The following is an 18,529-nucleotide window of genomic DNA, read 5'->3' on the forward strand; positions in this document are numbered from 1 at the left end:
GTCCTTTTCTTTCATTCGCTCTTCAGGATGAACTGCAGACTGCACGGAATAAGAAATTTCAGTTTCTCTGGCCTTTCAGTCACTATCTTCACTAGATGCTCTTGATCTCTTATTCCTCGAAGTTTTATCTCTCTTTGAGGATTGAAAATCCATCGTAGGCAGTATGCGCTCTTCCTTCGGCTCAAATACGTACATTCTAGCCTCCCTATCTTCCCCTCTCCAACCACCCCTTCCTCCGTTTTTCGCTTCAATTTCGCCCAAGGTCCGAGCATGAGAGTATCCTCTATAGGATGCCCACGGAAACCTAAAGCTAGTAACAACCCTTAGACCAGCATGGCGCGCAAGGTCCTTAATGTTCCAGAGGGTGTAGGGCTCTCCTTCGAATAGTGTGACTATGATCTGCCCAGGTTCGTTTCGGTGTCGTCTGCTCTGTTGTGCCATGTCATTTCGCGAGCCCAGCATATCAGCGTTATCCTCCTCATTGAAGTCAAATTCGCTTTCGGTGCTAAAGTCCCACCCATCCTCATTTACATAGTTATTCATTTCGGGACGAGAAGACAGCAGTGGCACGCAAGCTTTGAAAAAGGAAACCAAGAGTTCTTGGTTGGCACGAACTTGCCGATTTACATTGGTAGACAAGCCGCCAACATGGGGGAAATTGAAGCAAATAATGTCCCATGGCCCACCTCTGGTTGAGGGGAGGATTGAAGTGCCGCTACTCTTCTTGGCCTCTTGCCATGCAGGGCGTTTACGTTCCCGGCGAGGGAGTCCGAAGCGTACGTCTTTCCCTCCTCCAGAGGCCTGGCCAAGTTTTCGAGCGTCGACTGAAAAAAGGACGTTGGGCCGGCGACGTTGCCTTGGTTTGTCTTCATATAATCCTTTCTTTTCTCCTTCCCTGTGTCCCTCATGATCATCGCCGCGATAGCATTCCTGATTCTGATTTTGACTTTGGTTTTGGCTCTTTAGTTCGGTAGTGATACTTGAATCCGGACTATGATCTTTCCTCTTGGGGGCGCCATTGAGGATTTCGCAAACGTTAGGTTCGGCCTGGGGATACTTGCTGTATAATACTTCTCTTGAATCGTAGCATGTAGCCAAGACGTTCTTGCAGCAATGTTGGTCAACTAAAGAGCGGGTGAAAGAGAAGTCACCTACGCAAATCATTAATCATGGATGTATAAACACTACTTGTTTGTACGAAATGATGACATATCCCAAGGAAATCCAGGAGGGGAAGCACCATACCTTCTCCAACTAACAGAATTCGGTCATTTCTGCCAAAAGGAATAATCGGCCGCTGATGCAAAGGGTTCTTCTTACCGACATTCTGTTTGGGTGAAGAAGACGCAGAAGAAATAGTACTCGAGAGCTTGGAGAAAGTGTGCATTTTACGAGGTTTTTTTTGGTTGCCACCTCCATGGCCAGTATGCAATCGTGCTCTCTTCGATTTCGGCATGCCGTATAGTGTCCGTAAACTTAACGTGGGCAGGGATAGATAGTAGTCAACTGGTTGTGTTGCATGAATAGAAAGGGGACCAAAGTCCTAGATGGCCTGAGATCTTCGATTTTATGAAGATTCTAAAGAGAAAGCGCGGGCCCGTCCCTTCCGGTCAATACTGATCCAACACTTTTCTGAGGTACTAGGCAGTTGACGACAGGTCAAGAAGAGAGTTTGAAAAAGTTCAGACTGGAAGGAGGAGAAAAAAAAAAAAAGGAAAGGAGACTCTCCCCGACTGGGAGTCGAACCCAGGTCTCCCGCGCTTGTTCTCTTTGAGATGACAAGCGGAAATCATGACCGTTAGACCATCGAGGAATAGAACAGATTTGAGCTTTTATTTATAAAATTATAAGTCTTTTGTCTGGATGTAAATGTATTTTTCTAGTTGGCGGATATTCGTATTCATGATAGTGTACGGAGTAATAGGGCTCATAAAAGCCAAAGATGGTTAGGTATTACAACAAATCATAATCCTTGAGCCAGGATAAAAGGGTTCTGAGTAAAAGGAGATCTACATGCAGTGAAAACAACTCATATGGAACTGCTTCTGCTTCCTTGGGAGATATGTTAAGTAGATAATTTCCAGAAAGTCATCATTCAACTCTGGTGTCCGTTTTAAGCTTGTGATCTAGAGGGTGGATAGGTAGGAGGGCTACAAGAAAGATTTGAAGGAAAAAAGGAAGGGAAATAAATGAAGTTGGGAAGATAAAAATAATTGAACTGATAAACAACCTCGTCTCTTGCCTCTAAGAAAATACTTCACATAACTTCACCTGGCATTTTAAGACACTATGCAAGCATCAAAATTTCCCATGGTACTATCTAGGCTCCTCCTATGGCAATTCGTGGATACATAGCTTTCACAGAGCACCGGGTCAGAGTTGCATGTTCACAATGCCAGGCCATCCATACCTAACACATATTCGACCGGACTACACATCCCGCCCGTTGAGGACATACGAGCCCAGAAAGAGGAACACGGAAAATCATGATATGCTATGATCCTCCCAGATCTTCCGGAAGAGCACCCCATTACCGCGCCACAGTCAGTCAATAGCACGAGCTAGTCGTTGGAAAGAGCTTTCAGCAAAGAATTCTTTCTATAACCTCATTAATAGAAGATAAAGATTCATATATACAAATTTAATCCCCGAAAGGAGGCAAAAAAAAAGTTTTTCCTCTCACACAATGACCAAGCCTCCTAGACATCTTATTGCACCCAATATCGCAATCAATGCCTCCATCCCAGAGATATAGGACAGATCACAGCCCAACATTATGACATGTTACGTGCAACGAAGGGCGTTGCCAGCCCATCAAAAAGAACTGATATATGAGATTATCAGCACGGACATCAAAACTATAAATAGGTGAATAAACAGCAATAAGGTCAGAAGTGTTAGAAACGAGGCATTTTAAGTCGATCGTCGATAAGAATGTAAGCACACCAAGCCAGCAAACAACATGGACGACCGGAATACACGTATCGCTTTTAACATACAAGTAACGTACTGACTCTTTGCCGTCAACGAACCAAGAACATGATCCGATATTATTAACATACGAAGGAGTTAACACTCCTACGCGTAATATAGCAGTTGTCACTTCAAGACCGCAGAGAATCCCTCATACTCTGACTGCTAGCACTGACAAGTGGATTGGAAGTCGGTAAGACGCCGGTCTTTGGTTTGGCGTTTTGCTTAATCTTGGCGATCGCATATACGATTCCACTGACGAAGCCCACAGCAATAGCGGAAACACTGGGAAATGTTACCGGAGCATCAAAGAAGATCAGTCCCGACAGAGCGATGGGCAATTTGTTGAGGGCTCCAACCATGGAATAAGTGGTTGATGATGTCACGCGGACACACCAGGCTGAAGTGTATGAGATAAACACCGAAGACAAACCAGACAGAATCATTGCAAACATGATGCTGCTACGGTCAGCCTGAGGGAAGTTGCGGTCGATATTGGCGGACGACCAGTCTTCCATCAAACCTGTGAGAACAACAAGGACAGGGATCGACAACAAATTATTATAGAACATGGCTAAGGGGAAAGTCAGCAAAGAAAAACTTCCAATGACCACCGCGAATAAACACATACTATCAAAGTCCTTGAAATTGGTCAACTTGATTCTTTTGCGCATTCCTAGGACATAGGACGATGTGCAGAGACAGTTTATCAACATCCATATGTATCCAGCATTGAGCGTTGAGACTTGGGCACTCGTATCTCCACTGCTTTCAACAGCATGCTTAATGTCGGCCCATGCGGCAATGATAGAACTGAGTACCATGAGTCCAAAGGAGAACAAGGTAAGGCCGGTAACGGAACCACCAAACCAGAGGACCTCCCCGTAGGCAATAAGGATGATGGTAAGGTTCTTGAAGATGGTGTATACTGGAATAGAGAGGAACTGAAGCGCTTTAGAGCCCGTGTAGATCATTCCAATAAGAAGCAAACTGATAGGGAACCCTTATTACATACCACAGTTAGTTTGTTCTATAACTGTCACAATGGCATTTGAAGTACTTACACTTCTTTGCTTCATCTGCACTGAAGTCACGGTACGTGATCAGGCCGCAAAATTTGCATGTTTGGATCGCAATAATACAAACAATGGACTGAGTTACGAATAAAGAGGGCGGTCAGTGCAAATCTGTATTTTACAGTCGCAGTGGCTTCGGTTTCTTGGTATCATACCTGAACACAAAGGAGAAAGAAGTTGAGATTAAAGTCCAACCCTGAAAGAACATATTTGTTCATGACAGTCATCAAGATTGATGATCCACAATACGCCAATACAGGCAGGACAGGGTTGCCGGAGAGCGAACTGGATGGGACACTTCTAGGCTGAGGCGGCGCAGCAGCTTCGAAATTCTTGCTCCCCTGATCTATTTTATCCATCTCGATTGCATAATCATCGGTCTTCTTGCTTTCCACCATATTCTCAAATATACTGATCACCCCGAAGCAGGAGTGAATATAATGATAGCAGTGAAACGGAACGACAAGAGCGGTAATCACTTCGAGGTATGGCTGAAACTGCGAAGTAGAGCCGTTGTTGACACGGGGAGTAGTGAGGCAAAGGTAGGCTTCGAGAATTATAGCTAAGATTAAGTGTACCGAGAGACTGATGACAACGAGTGTGGGGACAGTAGAATCAAACCCAAATCATGAAAGAGATAACAGAGAAGCAGGTCGACAGAGGGAAGGGGGAAGAGAGAGCAAGACGAAGTAGAGGAGACAAGTGAAAGAAATAAAGGAAGGAAGGAAGGACTTTTGACTGGGCCGGAAGCGGCAATTTTAGATGTATCGTATGTATCTATACATGATAATACAACGGAAGAAGGAAATATGGAACTAATGCACACATATCTACCAGGCTATGCAGGTAGCACAGACTGATGTGTTTTCTTTTCTAAGATCTCTTATTATTTGAAAGAAGGGAAAGGAGAACAGTTAATTGAACAAAAGTGAAGAAGGGTGCATTAGCCATTCTCTTGAGTTTACTTAAAATACAAGGAAAGCTGATACTGTATCAGTATAACTCAATACCAGTACAAAAGAATTACAACTGAACCTCGCGAGATTTCATCTTTACACTGATTTGTATCCAATTAGCACGTTGCCACTCCTGCAATGCAGTGAATAGTGAAATACTGATTCGCCCTTTTCGAACCTTGAACACCTATGGTCAATACTTTCACCCCGACATTGAGTTTACAACCTTACCCTGGAACCTGAGCAGCCCACGCAACCCCTCCATGAATATTAATTGTTCTCTACAGACTTAACTTACTTTATTGATATCTTTGCTGTTGTCGTGCAGAAAACTTCTTCCTGCAATTCCACGACGAGTTTGGTCATGATCCGAAATATTGAGCCCAAACACTCCCTAAGAGACCAAGATGATGGGACGGACGACGACGATTTGTTGAAGGCCTTGGAGAACGAAGACGACTCTGCATATCGAGCCCAACGTATCGAACAACTCAACGCCGAGCTAGCATCCGCCCAAAACAACCGGTCAGTGGCCCCTGGCCAGACCACAATCACCCAAGATAGCATATATCCAACTCTTGAAAATGACCAAATATTGCTCAGTTTCACAACGGATACCCATCGGTGCGTGATCCATTTTGCACACCCTGATTTCTCACGCTGTGGCACCATGGATGAACATATGCGGGCTTTAGCAACACGGCATTACGATGTGCGCTTTGCCCGTGTCGATGTTAGGGACATTCCGTTCGTGGTGGAAAAGCTGAAGATACGCGTTCTCCCTTGCGTGATCGGGTTTAAAGATGGGATTGCTGCTGAGCGTGTGGTTGGCTTTGAAGGTCTTGCTTTGGGCGGGCGTGATGGGACCGACAGCTTCAGCACGGCAACTCTTGAAAAGAGGCTATTATGGAAAGGAGTTCTAGTGCAGGCAAAGATTAAAGATGGTAATGATGATTCCGATATGTCTGATGCAGATGACGAGGATGAGGACGATGGCAGACGACGAATTCATGGGGGAGGGGCCATCCGCGGCGGGGGAGCACGGTACAACAGGGATGATCACGATGACGATTGGGATTGAAAAAGGGGTCACTACCTTTTTAACCCTTATATTCACGAGTTCTATTGCCACGATCTTCGCGGAGCTTCCAGTCTAGAGCATATTGGCCCGGGATCTGCTTGTTGAAACACATAGCTTCGTTGTGGCTGACTGCTGGACGTACAGTTTACAAATGGCTGTCCTCCTGAAATTGAAATAAGGTGCTGTAGGTTTCAGGTTCTACCAGCCCTTGACCACTTAGACAGCCTTCCACTAAGCATTGGAACCCGCATTCCGAATGGAACGGATATAATACAGTAGTTGCATAGGCATGAGCTTGCGTACTGGCGAGCAGGGGAATGAACGGTTTTCATAGCAATTTCATTTGCTGTGCTGATACCAGATAGAGCTGCACCTGTTGTGAACTAACGCCGTTTTCCCAAGGGTGTTGGAAGACAGGGCCATGGCCCTACTAATAGTGCAAGTACAATTTATCGGATCCCTCGTGTCTATATCATGAAAAGTATGGCGCAAAAAAAGAAAGAAAGAAAGAAAGAAAGAAAGAAAGAAAGAAAGAAAGAAAGAAAAGAAAAGCTAAAATGATACTTAACGAATTTCGAGCTAGAGTTACAGGTAGTACGTGCGAGTGGAACAAATCGCGAGAAACCATCCCAAGCGAGGAAAAGAGTAAGACGCTTCTATAACGTAGAAGAATGTCACAAGAACCACAGGATATTAAAGTTAGGATTTATACAAGGCTGTCAGCACGGTCTCCACAAAGGTTCATCAGTTTGACATCGGTGTTTGGCAGTCAAGACGAAAGAGAATTTATAACTTATCCGAGCGACAAAAACAAGATATTCATGATGGGGACGAAAGGCAGCATGAAAAAGAGGTGAATGGAAGATATCTAATCAGAATTAGATGGCCACGTTTTTCATTTCGCCCAAGGTCTCGGCGTCCAAGGCAGTGCCAGGAGACCCATGGGTCGACTCCTGCATCTTCATCATCTCCGTCTCCAGCGGTCTTTGCTCTGCACCTTTGTCAAGAACACCTTCTTTCTCTTTACCCACATGTGTCGACACTTCCATCAAATCGTTGCTTTGTGTTTCCTTTGTATCGTCACTTTTCACGACGTCCTCTGGCAGGCCGCCATCCGCATTCGTGTGTACAGGACTTGGAGCCTCTTCCGTGACGCGAGCAAGAGGGCTGGATATACCAAACTGCGTCTTGGGACTTTGAGTAGACCCACGATTGGGAAAGCGGTGAGGCGATCTCCCACGCTCTTCACTAGGGGTTGGGCTCCCATAAGGGGACTCCTTTCCAGACTTACTACCGGTATTCAATCCAAGACCGTTAGGACCTTTGCGACGGGGTGGCCTCCGACCATACTTCTGATCTGTACGCCAGCGTAGAATTTCCATGTAAGGAGGTTCAACATTCTGAGCCTTGAATTCCAATAGTTTGAGTTCATTCGTCTCTTCATCCACGGAAACCTTGCCGCTGCAGAGGTCATCGGCCATAACTGCGAGGAATGATGCCCAAGACCGGGCGACGACGTATTTGCAGTCATAATCCCGACCGAATATAATGACTTGGCCCCATTTCCCTGCAGGTCCCGGTGCCAGATCAATTGCGATACAATTTCCACCCCAATCACGAGCCATGGGAATCCAAGCAGGATGGGCATACGCTTTCTGAACTGCGCCGGAGGGCTGAGAGTCTTGTCGCTCGAGAAGATCCTGTCTCCACAACGGATTTGACCCTGTAGTAGGAGCTGGGGGTGCAGCCGAAGAAGAGCCTGCCGCAGCTTTGGGAGAAGTATTGATAATACCGGATGAACTGAGGAATTCTTCATTAACAGTGCGCCAGTTCTTCCATTCCTGGACTATCTCTTCGCAGTCCAGAAGCATACATCCAAAAACCACGCCGGTGGGCAAGCCCGGACGCTCCTGTCCGTCATGAGCCATCAAAGATTCCCGAACCTCCAATGGTAGGCTACAGTCCAAGTCATGCTCCAGCTCATTGATATCGTTCTGAGTACAGCCTTCGCAGAGGTTGTCGTAAAGCTCCTCGTAGTTGTTCTCTAGCCATCGCTCGATCTTTCTCCATGAATGAGTGACTGGGGGGGGTGGGGGTGCGCCATCATGGAAACTTTGCATTTGAATCTCTGCTGCGCCATCTACCCCGGGATCGGTCGAGCGTCGCTTCTGGGAGGAGAGCGATCGCATGCCAGGCGAGTAAGGACGAGTAGGGGAGCCAATACCAGTAGGGGAGCCAGTCCAGCTGTTAGATGCCGTTCCGCCTTTGGGCTGGTCATCCTCGTAAGTCTCCGTCAGGTCAGGTCGCGACTCAATGGCACTTGTTGCAATTGATGTAAGAGGCTCATGGCGACTCTGGCTGAGAGGCACATGTTTACCTGTTCGATAAGGAGAGTCGTGGGATGCATGCCGATCGTAAGAAGTCATTGTATGCCAAAAGGAACGCCATGCCGAAGTAATTCTGTTGCCGAGTTAGAGGCGGGCATTCACTCACGACTCTCCCGGGGGGGGGGGGGGGGGGGGGGGGGGAGGGCTTTCTCTCTGAGGGAGAGTCGGTAGAGATACTCACGGATTCGCCATGATGAAAACTTGAGCAAAATGAGGGCAGACTGATCTCAAACAAGACTCTGCTCCTCTCCGAGAATTTACGAGTACCAGACACTGATCATTGAATAACTGTGGCGTTCGTGGTCGAGAGTGTAAAGGAAGAGACAAGGCACGGGAGCAGGAGGAAAGAGGGAAAATGTTGAATGTTTCCAGTAGAGGGTCGGAAGTAGGAGTAGATAACAAGGCGGAAGGATGGTGAGGGGGTTCGAAATGGCGTATATGTGCTGGTTCAAAGACTGGGAGAAGGGGTTTTTTGGAATTGAAATAGACAGGGGGGGAAAAAAAGGAAGAAACAGAAAGAAAAGGGAAAAAAAAGAGAGGATAAAAGGAAAGAAATCCTATCCAAGGGAGGCTTGGAGGTAAAGGGAGAGAGAGAGATGAGATTGCGATAATGGGGAATGACCGATCTCAACTGTCCTGAAGACAGATAATCAGGGCTATTGACAGCGGTATTCCTCGTTTCACCTGAGTTGTTTCTGCTTCGTCCTCCGATACTTATTCGTCCTTCTTTTGTTCCTCTTTTTTCTTTGGAGAAAATCTTCTTGATTAGCGTTGTTAGTGGGTTGGCGAGACGATGGCATCCACGATTTCCTTGACCCCTGGGCAACCGTCCGGAACCAGGGATGGAGTGTTTCCAGACATAACATACGGTAGTGCGGTAATTTATAATATCGAAACCATTAGTATCCAAAGTATGTACTCTGTACCTGACGGATATAACTTTATGTATGTATGTATGTATAATACGTGCCTATACCTCTGTATGTATACTAAGCTACACCTGTATTGTATAATATGTACACTGTACTGATCTCGGTGCCTACTGTACACAACCTATATCTGTCTGTATGTACGCAGCAGATTCTACCACATATCAACTTTGCTGCTTTTCAGTGGCTTTGGGGGCCTCCTTCATCATTGGTCAGTAAGAGTCTGGGGTCAGCAAATGTGCTAAAAACTATAGTATTCTGTTACGGTAACAAGTTGTTGTCCTGTTCAACATACACTGTACTGTACTATATAACATTCCAGTACATCAATCTCTCAACATTCTTCTCACTAACAGAAACTGTTCCGATTTGCCCAGGTATAACAGGCAGAATAAATCCAATCCATCATTGTCAATATTCAGCTATATATGAGTGAAGTACTCACTTTCAAGGTATGCTGTCGCTGGCTATTGTCAGGGTGACTTAGCAAAATCTGGTATGACTTTCTCATTTTCACTTACTCCCACATGTATGTTCTCTCTCTCTCTCTCTCTCTCTCTCTCTCTCTCTGTGTGTGTGTGTGTGTGTGTGTGTGTGTTGGATTTTTTTTGGATCTTTTGGATTTTCTGGATTTATTTTCTATAATAGTAAAGTGTTTGATTGCTTCTATCAGCAGCGGGTTATACGAAAATATATTATTCACTTACCTCTTGAAGACCTCAGCTGTAGGTTTATAGCTCCATTCGTGATTACTTATGGATACAGGGAATGTTTACTATATTCCCCACCAAGAAACCCACAGTTTAAAACACTACTATATAAAGTAGTCAGATGTACTATCTTAATGCAGACACATTGAGTTGCTAGGTCTGTGCCACCTATTATCATGTATGGTATGTATCTTTAGTATACAACCTACTCCGCAAGGAGTACACACACATTGGTATAATCATACGGTATTTTATGCGTCCTATCGGCGATCCACAGGAACCGCCGCAAGTTACGGCTTGAAAAGCCAACGGTGGATCTACAGTGCAATGGAGATCTAGTACCAGTACGGAGTAGGTGTACCTGAAGTGGTGGCGTTCTAGTTAATACCAATCGACAATTCTTTTACAATGCCGGTTGAGGAAAGGAATACTTACCCCTACGAATTTACTGTGGCAACAGTTTCGCCTACTGTAAGTCATTCAAGGTAGGCAGGGCTCTTTGTTCTCGCAGGTTACCAATCCTCAACTCCAAGAATTAATTGTACTGTGGGATACACGTGGGCGACCCTGTCCAAGCAAGTCTCCACGAAGGTAATGGATTTCTTAGTTTCAAGGTCGTAATTTGCTGTACAGAGCGGGGACGGCCAGTGGTGCCTAGTCTCCGGCGCTACTCTGTACAGTTTGAGGTTGAACCAGTATTCGAAGTCTTCTAGGCTTTCACCTGTTCCTCCCCTGTATCCCGATAATTTCTACCTGGTACATATCTAATACACCCAATTGCTGGTGGGTATCAGCGTGTATGACCATCTCCAAGCCTACATCGTAGGTGGGTTTGCAATGACTACAACACCTTTATGAAGTCTCCACTGAACTTTTAATGTTATAGGGTTAGCACAAAGCGTGACATTTGATGATTTAAATAGCGAGAAGAATCAGGAGTTCGGATAGTGTATGGTAACGAATGCATAGGTGTGCAGAACGAGAGTAAAGACGTTATATAGACATAGAGACTGAGATCTCGAACGCCCGATAGGGGAAACAGAAAACCAAATGATTTAATAGACTAAGAAAGCGTAAGCCATGAGAAAGTCATCCCTTGACTAGACATTGTAAATATGACAAGAGACAAGTGTGGCATCAGAAAAATGAGGACAAGAAAGCTATCAGGGAGAAAGAAAATAAAAATAAAATAAAAAATAAAAGAAAAAGAGAGAGAGAGATAACAGTCGGCACCGACGGCTAAACGAGTGACATCAGGGGTCCCTGATCTGTCATCCAAACAATATTCCAAACCAACACACTCCGAGAAAGACCACCGATAAAGGCAACCGGACTCCGCGTTCGATGCAATGAAGGGTATAAAGATGTCCCGCTGAAGGACCAATGAACCCATCAACCTATCAATTACAGCAATGATCACTACCAGCATGAACCGCCGGAAGAACGCCGAGAATCTTGGTCATAGATGAGAGACTGCCACCGGAAACATTAGACTAGACGAAGGAAACCCAAGATTCAAGACAAGATATCATTCGGCATGGGAATGAAACTTGGAAAATGGAGCATCGATTGTTATGCACAAATGTTATGCAGAATGCCAGAAAGCGTGAACGAAAAAAATCAAAAGAAGGGAAGTGGCATTAAGCAAATGAACTCTGAATACTGTTGGACGGCAGGCCTGGATTCACATCAAGCTTCAGAATCCTCCGCAGATCGTCTTCCATTTTCTTGGTGTCGAGAGCTTTGGTGGACGTGTTTGAAACTCGTGACGTAGGTGATTGATGAACTGGCGGATAATTTGGACCCTGCATGGAATTGATGTCGAATTTAGTCTGATTGTATACTGGAGAAGAGCATTTCTCTCCTGAGACGTTTGCTGTGTTCCCTGGGATTGATGAAAGAGCCCCTTTGTTGGAGGTTGAGGGTTGACCCTGAGAGGGCTGAGGGTTAATAGTATATGAATTGGAAAATGGTGACTGCCAACCGTTCCCAACCGTTGACTGATTCTGCCCCGGCAGCACGTTGTTATAAAGAGTTGCTGACGGGCCAGAGGCTGTCCTGAGTACAGTCGCAAAATGAGGCACATTGCCAATGGGGGTAGGCTGCTCGTTGACACCGTTAGTTTGACTACAGGATTTTGACACATACGAGGGCCTCTGAGGACGCGGATTGAGTAACAAATCCTTCAGGGCCTCAGTTTTGGCTCTTCGTTGGTCCTCATCAAGTTCTACCACGGAGTGGGAGGGAGAACTGGCGGATCGTAATGCGTTCATGCGATCTTTGTAAGGTGTAGCAAATGAGGGCCCTATCTGCGAGTTATGGGGTACCGGATAGACTACCCCCAACGGCAATGACCCTTCTGTAGAGCCATTGGGTTTGCGTTGCGGCAGGGTCTTGGAGTCTGTTTGTGGGGAGCGAATCTTGATGCTTGCCTCGGGACTATACTGTGGCTGAGAATTTCTAGCTTCAACCGCAGCTTTAAAAAGGAAATCCAAAGGTGTTGACTGCGGCTCTTCGGTTTGGAACTGAGCGCGTGGCCTCAGCTTTGAGGGCGTCGCCTCATATCCCGGCCCAACGTCGTATTTATCGCCATCTGCTTCTATTGCCGGGGCAAGATCGGGATCTGGTACCGATTTTGAAAAAAAGCTCGGAATTGGAAGGGAGGAGGGAGCTGGGGAGGCATGGAACGTCGGGCCAGCATAGTGAGGGCTATCTTTTAGCTGAGGCGTGGTGATATTGTTAGAATGTGAATATGTGCGGCGGTGGCCGTTTCTTTGCGTCGGTGAAGCCTTAGATAAATCTCGTGGCTTCTTGTTGGACCGGCCACTTTTCTTCTTGGATAGGTTGGCAGAGGAATCAGTGGCTGTTCCTCCTGGGCTCATGTTCCTCGGAGGCGACGAGGGAGGAGTCGTTAACAGAGTTGCCCTTTGTGTAGTCGGCGTCGCATTTCGTTTTGGGTTGCGCCGGTTGTTACGAGGGCCTTTTGGTGTTGGAGGAGTCGGCGACAGATTCGACATTGCGACTTGGTTGCCTTAAAAATAGGTGGCCTTGGGAAGAGAAGCTTGGAAGAGGGAAAGAAATGATGTATCCTCAAAAAGAGAAAAAGAAAAGACGAAGAAGTTAATGATAATAATTGACAGCACAGAATATATAAATAGGGTCGAATAGGCTGCAGCACTGCCCAGCAGTCTGTTCTGATCACGATAACGCCGGTCGTGGATAAAGACAATAATATCAGGCATGGAGCGCTGATAGCACTGTAAGAAAGAGCCTAATTTGTCTTTGAATGATAACAAATAGGTTCAAGAGGTGCGAATACGTTCTATTACTGAAATCAAAGAACAAACAACGAAAGAAGAAAGCGAGGACTCCTAGGCATGCTTGTTTCTAGACAGGTAAAGAATAGAGAGTGTGTAATAAAGTAGAGGAGCATTGTCCCAGGGCGTTGATGTTGTGATGTGATGAGGTAGGTGAATATGGACATTGGGAGGGCGGCTGGGGCATCGAAGGCGGGGATCGGTTATGACTAACGGCTAGGCGGTGAGGTATTAGTAGTAGTGTACAACGCCTCAGCCTCTGTCCAACTGAGGTGCAAACAAAACAAAAGCCCAACAAGGTGTACTGTGTGGAAAGAAGACTTCAAAGGACCAACTTACTTTCACTCTTCTGTCATTTTCCTGTCTCAAACCTTATACGAGGTGCGTATAAAGGCAAAAGAGAGAGAGAAAAAAATCCATATCACTTAAACTTCAGAATCACTCAGTTTACATACGTCGGCTAGCCGTCTTCACCGCAACATCTGGTTATCGCAAGTTACTTCGCTACTACGTAATCAGCACACCCGTGCCCCTCCTGGCCTTCCTGCCTTGAGTTGTTCGGTATTTCCAGCACTTCTATCGCAACAAACAGGCCCAGGGAGTCAAGACATTAATAGGTATCTAAGATGGCCGATGTGGAGATGAAAGAAGCGTCTGCTGGTGCTTCAGCCAAGGGAAAGGGAGCATCTAAGGCCTCCGAAGGTGCGAGTGATGGCAAAAAGAAGTTCGAAGTCAAGAAATGGAATGCGGTGGCCCTATGGGCGTGGGATATCGTTGTCGACAATTGCGCAATTTGCCGTAATCATATCATGGACCTGTGTATGACTCCTGCTCTTCGCTACTGCAGAAGTATAACTAAACATAAGTGTTTTAGGTATCGAGTGTCAAGCAAACCAAGGTTCATCTACGACCGAAGAGTGTACAGTTGCTTGGGGGATTTGCAATGTGAGTCCAGATATCCCAAGCTTCTTGACAAATTTAATACTGACCCAACTTTTTCTTCTCTAGCACGCGTTCCATTTCCACTGCATATCCCGTTGGCTGAAAACTCGCCAGGTTTGTCCCCTAGATAACCGAGACTGGGAATTTCAGAAGTACGGCCGGTAAAAGCAGTTCTATAGAGGACCTTTGATTGCTGAAGCTTCCACCTACATGATGCCATAAATTTTTATATGCAAGAGGCGGGCAGGAAATGGTCTGAATGGCGTTCGGGTTTGTTTTTCACACCTTTGCGGTAGTTACTATGATGATAAATGCGGCTTCTTGGTTGTGTAGAGATAAATAGTGTCCGACTCGATACCTCCCGAGTCAATCTCCCCTGTATCCAGCTTGTATTTCATGCCACTTTACTTCCATCTACCGTGACCCGTACGCCACCGACACTCCCGGCCAACGGAACAAGCCATTTCTCAGGTTTCTTATTGTACATCGGCCAAGGAGGGATGGCGGCCAGTCCAGTTACCAGCGTACCTGCCAACCCGACCCAGAGTGTGAGATGTATATCCCTGTAGATATATCCGGCGAGGAAAGCAACAACCTTGACACGACCGAGCGTAAGCGAATGATGCCCATCTTATCACTGTTGACCATAATTGGTGAAAGTAAGACCAGGGATAGGCTAGCACTTTACCCCAGATATAATTAAAAGAGCCGTAGACAATATTTCAGCCATGCGCTGGCCGTGAAAGTCCTATCCATGTAAAGTTGCCTGGTTATCATCTTATACGAGCGGACTGGTGGTGATGACAAACATACTATCTGGCCTTCGCAGATATTCTGGACAGATGCAAGAACATCATCCATGGCGAAGAGGCGTCTAGTAAATGTTTTGGTATTCCCCACCCTGGAGAAAAACAAGGATGGATGTAACAATAATAGTAATAATAACAAAGGATAAACAACAAGACAAATAAAAACTATGAATGCTGAAGATGACAGTTGGTATGCCTGGTAATGGGGAAGGCGGAGATTAACCAATTCAACCTTTACCGCCTTGGCCAAGGTGTCAAACTGGCGTAACCAATTTGGGGCACTGCTCTAGTGAGAGGAACCAGAAACCGAAAGAAAGAAACTACCAAAAGTAAAAAGAAGAGGATGTAGTCAGATAAAGTAAAGGGCAAAAGTCTGGCACAGCCTCAACTTTATTTTATATACTTCTCTAAGAACCCTACAAAAAATATTGCTAAAAAAAAGCTGACTTCACCCACCACCCCTTACCAACTCAGCGAGGGAAAGAATCATTCTGAAGATATGCCATTTAGAGCGTAGCCATGGTTAAGATAGACGGAGTTTTCGCTCCCTGCCCCCAATTATCCCTATCTAGAAGCCACATATGATGAAAGGCAGTGATGTTAATAATGCACTGTAGCTCCATCCTGGGCAGGCTCAAGGAGCTTCCATTGGCAGGTTATATTATTGGAAGCAAAGTTAGCAATGATACGTTCTGCGATCTCGGTGAACCTATCAGTGGCCAAAGCTAGGATTGTTGGCCCTGCTCCCGATAGGCATATTCCAAGCAGACCCGGCTGCGTGCTCGGGTTCATGGATTGGAGTATTTCCGTTAGACCTGGGATAAGGGTCTTCCGGTATGGCTGATGAACCTTGTCTTGCATGGCTAGATAGATCATGTCTGGATCGGGAGGAGACGTGCCCAATGCTGCAGGGAGTAAGGCAGCGCGCTGCAAGTTGAAGACCTACAGGGATACGTTAGTTCTTAGGAGCTTGTCTATTGTTCGACCATAAGGAAAATGGGAAGAAAGAGCTTACAACATCGGCTCTTGAATATGCAGTCGGCAGGACACCTCGTGCGTTGGCGGTTGGCACCACAAAATCTGGGATGATTGCAATAGCCTTGATCTCTTTGGCCCACTGAAACTTCCTGTAGTGGCCGATACCAAGTGGAGGCTCTGGAGGCCGTATCCCAGTATCGATACCGCCGGCCGGGGCGGGTAAAACTTCACTCAGTGGAATCTCTATGCGGGCTATATCTTCAGGCTTGAGTTCATTCAAGTAAGTTCCGACAAAGCCCCCAAAGAGAGAAGCAGCGACATTGTCCGGGTGCCGCTCTGTTGAGGAGTAAGTCAATCAGTCGAGAAGCTAATGGCAATAAGAAGATCCATTTTTCATATGGAGGGGCCGGCTTGCAAAACAATTACAAGGGATTAAATAATAATTCAAAGGCCAAACTTACCGATCATCAAGCAATAATCCAGTAGCCGTTCCTTGCTCAATCCGAGGCGGCCTACTTCGTTGCCCAACATCACACCAGCCACCACTGCAGTACCAGACGAACCGAGACCCCGACCCAGAGGAATAGGATTTACAATATGGACATGGGTCTCCGCGGGGAACGCTCTCTGATCATGGCATCGAAGTACATACAGAGCTACACGGGTGATCAAGTTTACCTCTGGATCCAGGCTGATCTCTTCCGCGCTGTTGCTTTGATCATCATATGTGACGACACAATTCAGAGGAGATTGGGAGGCTTTGGTGGAATCAATAGTGACATGGAGTTCGAGGTGGAGCGACAATGCCAGGCCGATCACGTCAAATCCAGGACCAATATTGGCAGATGAACAGGGTGTTTTGATAACGAATGAAGAAGCCATTGTGGGGAAAAGAGAGGTGTGAAGGGAGTCTCTTTCTCTCTCTCTCTCTCTCTCTCTCTCTCTGTGTGTGTGTGTGTGTGTGCGTGTGTGTGTGTGTCTTACTCTCCCTATCACTTGTTTCTGTTCTTTCTTTCTTTCTTTCTATTTTCTTGACTGGACGAACGGTTTGGCAGAGTCAATGCAATCAACCGTAAAAGATTTATCCAACAAAATGAAGAGATGGGTTAACCTGTCATATCAATCCGATTCGAAGCACTGTTCTTTTCTGGGTATTTAGATATGTATGTAATTTGAAAGATATCTGCCACCGGTGAGAAAGTATGACTCTTTCATCAGTTTCTTGGCATGCCCCAAGAAAAAATATTTGTTCGCCGATTTCGGGACAATAGAAGGAGTTAAGGCTGTCGGTTAGTCCGCCCGTTGGGCAAAAAAGCCAAGCTATAAGACTATTCCCTTTCGGACTAGATCTAGATTATTGATGTATCCTAACCAACACACTAGATTCCAATCAGAAGTGACCGATATTCAACACCTTACGATCCATCCTATGAGCTGCACGTCATGCAGGACAACTGTACACTAATCAAATAATATCTACACCTATTCCGAACCCTAACCAAATAATCTTCAATTGACACACGCTGGAAATTCTCATTTCAATACGGGGCGAGACTTCAGCATAGGGTATGAGTGCTGCCTAAAGATGGTTCCGATATTAAAAAAAATCGCTCGTAACATCTATTACAACAATTGAAGATAACGATATCTGAATTTTCTAATTACATTTGATACTACTTAACGGTTCCATCTTCACTAAAGAGTACTAAATGCTACCTTTGATTTATTCGTAACTATACTACGAATGACCTTCACTTCAAAACTTAGTAGATAACCCAGGCGGAGGATGGCCGATGCGGCCCCAGTAAGAGTACGTAGTAACAGATTTCTGGTAGTGCGGTGGCTCTGGACTTTTTTAACCCCAAGCGGAAATTTCTACCCGCGCCCCTCTTTTCCTTTTTTTTTTTTCCCTCCTCTTTACTCCGTACTCCGATACGCTTCAGCTTTCTTTTAAAGACGACAAATTCCCTTTTCGCTGTCGTCTCTGAGAAAACTCATCTCGACTCGCCTCTGTAGGTGACCAACTACCTCCTGCAGGTTTTCATACTCTTTTTCCTTTTTTCCTCTTTTTTCTTGTTTCTTCTCCATTGTCCGCGTGATCTGTCCCTTCGCCTAACACATTGTTGTTGGGCGTATATATCTTTTTTTTGGGAACAACATATTATTTGCGACATCAGAGTTTGGTCTCCAAGTTCGAGTTGGTGACGATTCCCGCCACTCATCTCTGAACACATCAGCCTATCTGCACCAAATACCAGAACATCAGATCTTAAAACTTTCCTAGTGTCCTACATTTGGATCTCTAACCTCTTCTTTGGACTCCTTTTCCCTTTCTTCTTTTTTTTTGTTTTTTTTGTTGTTGGTGTGTAGA

At 45.7% G+C, this 18,529-nt stretch overlaps 8 protein-coding genes and 1 non-coding gene across 9 annotated transcripts; 3 read left to right on the top strand and 6 right to left on the bottom strand.

The window, feature by feature from the left end:
• Positions 1-29: 29 nt before the first annotated feature.
• Positions 30-1,569, bottom strand: F9C07_1127769 (uncharacterized protein). Its single transcript, XM_071507588.1, has 2 exons — positions 1,246-1,569; positions 30-1,151 (listed from the first exon to the last, which is right to left on the bottom strand). The coding sequence occupies exons 1-2, from the start codon at positions 1,454-1,456 to the stop codon at positions 76-78; spliced, it is 1,287 nt and encodes a 428-aa protein (XP_071365970.1). The 5' UTR covers positions 1,457-1,569; the 3' UTR covers positions 30-75.
• Positions 1,570-1,725: 156 nt separating this feature from the next.
• F9C07_t65 lies at positions 1,726-1,813 on the bottom strand. The gene has a single exon. It is a non-coding gene; the product is annotated as a tRNA-Asp (tRNA).
• A 56-nt stretch (positions 1,814-1,869) lies between these two features.
• F9C07_2279890 (uncharacterized protein) lies at positions 1,870-4,794 on the bottom strand. The gene is made up of 4 exons (XM_041288025.2): positions 4,205-4,794; positions 4,038-4,125; positions 3,605-3,976; positions 1,870-3,547 (listed from the first exon to the last, which is right to left on the bottom strand). Exons 1-4 carry the CDS (start codon positions 4,445-4,447, stop codon positions 3,105-3,107), a joined length of 1,146 nt encoding a protein of 381 aa, XP_041140337.2. The 5' UTR covers positions 4,448-4,794; the 3' UTR covers positions 1,870-3,104.
• A 575-nt stretch (positions 4,795-5,369) lies between these two features.
• On the top strand, positions 5,370-6,086 carry F9C07_10816 (thioredoxin-like protein; the record flags this gene model as incomplete). The annotated part of the gene is made up of 1 exon (XM_041283927.1): positions 5,370-6,086. One exon carries the CDS (start codon positions 5,370-5,372, stop codon positions 6,084-6,086), a length of 717 nt encoding a protein of 238 aa, XP_041140336.1.
• A 439-nt stretch (positions 6,087-6,525) lies between these two features.
• F9C07_1127889 (glucan synthesis regulatory protein) lies at positions 6,526-9,260 on the bottom strand. Its single transcript, XM_041283924.2, has 2 exons — positions 8,655-9,260; positions 6,526-8,546 (listed from the first exon to the last, which is right to left on the bottom strand). The coding sequence occupies exons 1-2, from the start codon at positions 8,663-8,665 to the stop codon at positions 6,965-6,967; spliced, it is 1,593 nt and encodes a 530-aa protein (XP_041140335.2). The 5' UTR covers positions 8,666-9,260; the 3' UTR covers positions 6,526-6,964.
• Positions 9,261-11,646: 2,386 nt separating this feature from the next.
• Positions 11,647-13,731, bottom strand: F9C07_1128425 (uncharacterized protein). Its single transcript, XM_041283923.2, has one exon. The coding sequence runs from the start codon at positions 13,127-13,129 to the stop codon at positions 11,753-11,755; it is 1,377 nt and encodes a 458-aa protein (XP_041140334.1). The 5' UTR covers positions 13,130-13,731; the 3' UTR covers positions 11,647-11,752.
• Positions 13,732-14,055: 324 nt separating this feature from the next.
• F9C07_10819 (putative ubiquitin ligase subunit HrtA) lies at positions 14,056-14,536 on the top strand (the record flags this gene model as incomplete). Its single annotated transcript, XM_041288021.1, has 3 exons — positions 14,056-14,248; positions 14,304-14,374; positions 14,438-14,536. The coding sequence occupies 3 exons, from the start codon at positions 14,056-14,058 to the stop codon at positions 14,534-14,536; spliced, it is 363 nt and encodes a 120-aa protein (XP_041140333.1).
• Positions 14,537-14,924: 388 nt separating this feature from the next.
• F9C07_10820 (uncharacterized protein) lies at positions 14,925-15,383 on the top strand (the record flags this gene model as incomplete). The annotated part of the gene is made up of 3 exons (XM_071507499.1): positions 14,925-15,030; positions 15,201-15,248; positions 15,361-15,383. The coding sequence occupies 3 exons, from the start codon at positions 14,925-14,927 to the stop codon at positions 15,381-15,383; spliced, it is 177 nt and encodes a 58-aa protein (XP_071365971.1).
• Positions 15,384-15,426: 43 nt separating this feature from the next.
• On the bottom strand, positions 15,427-18,036 carry F9C07_2279896 (homoserine kinase). The gene is made up of 3 exons (XM_041288017.2): positions 16,620-18,036; positions 16,196-16,494; positions 15,427-16,122 (listed from the first exon to the last, which is right to left on the bottom strand). Exons 1-3 carry the CDS (start codon positions 17,038-17,040, stop codon positions 15,781-15,783), a joined length of 1,062 nt encoding a protein of 353 aa, XP_041140332.1. The 5' UTR covers positions 17,041-18,036; the 3' UTR covers positions 15,427-15,780.
• Positions 18,037-18,529: the final 493 nt, after the last annotated feature.

This window comes from Aspergillus flavus, chromosome 1, assembly GCF_009017415.1.
Source record: "Aspergillus flavus chromosome 1, complete sequence".
Classification (NCBI taxonomy): domain Eukaryota; kingdom Fungi; phylum Ascomycota; class Eurotiomycetes; order Eurotiales; family Aspergillaceae; genus Aspergillus; species Aspergillus flavus.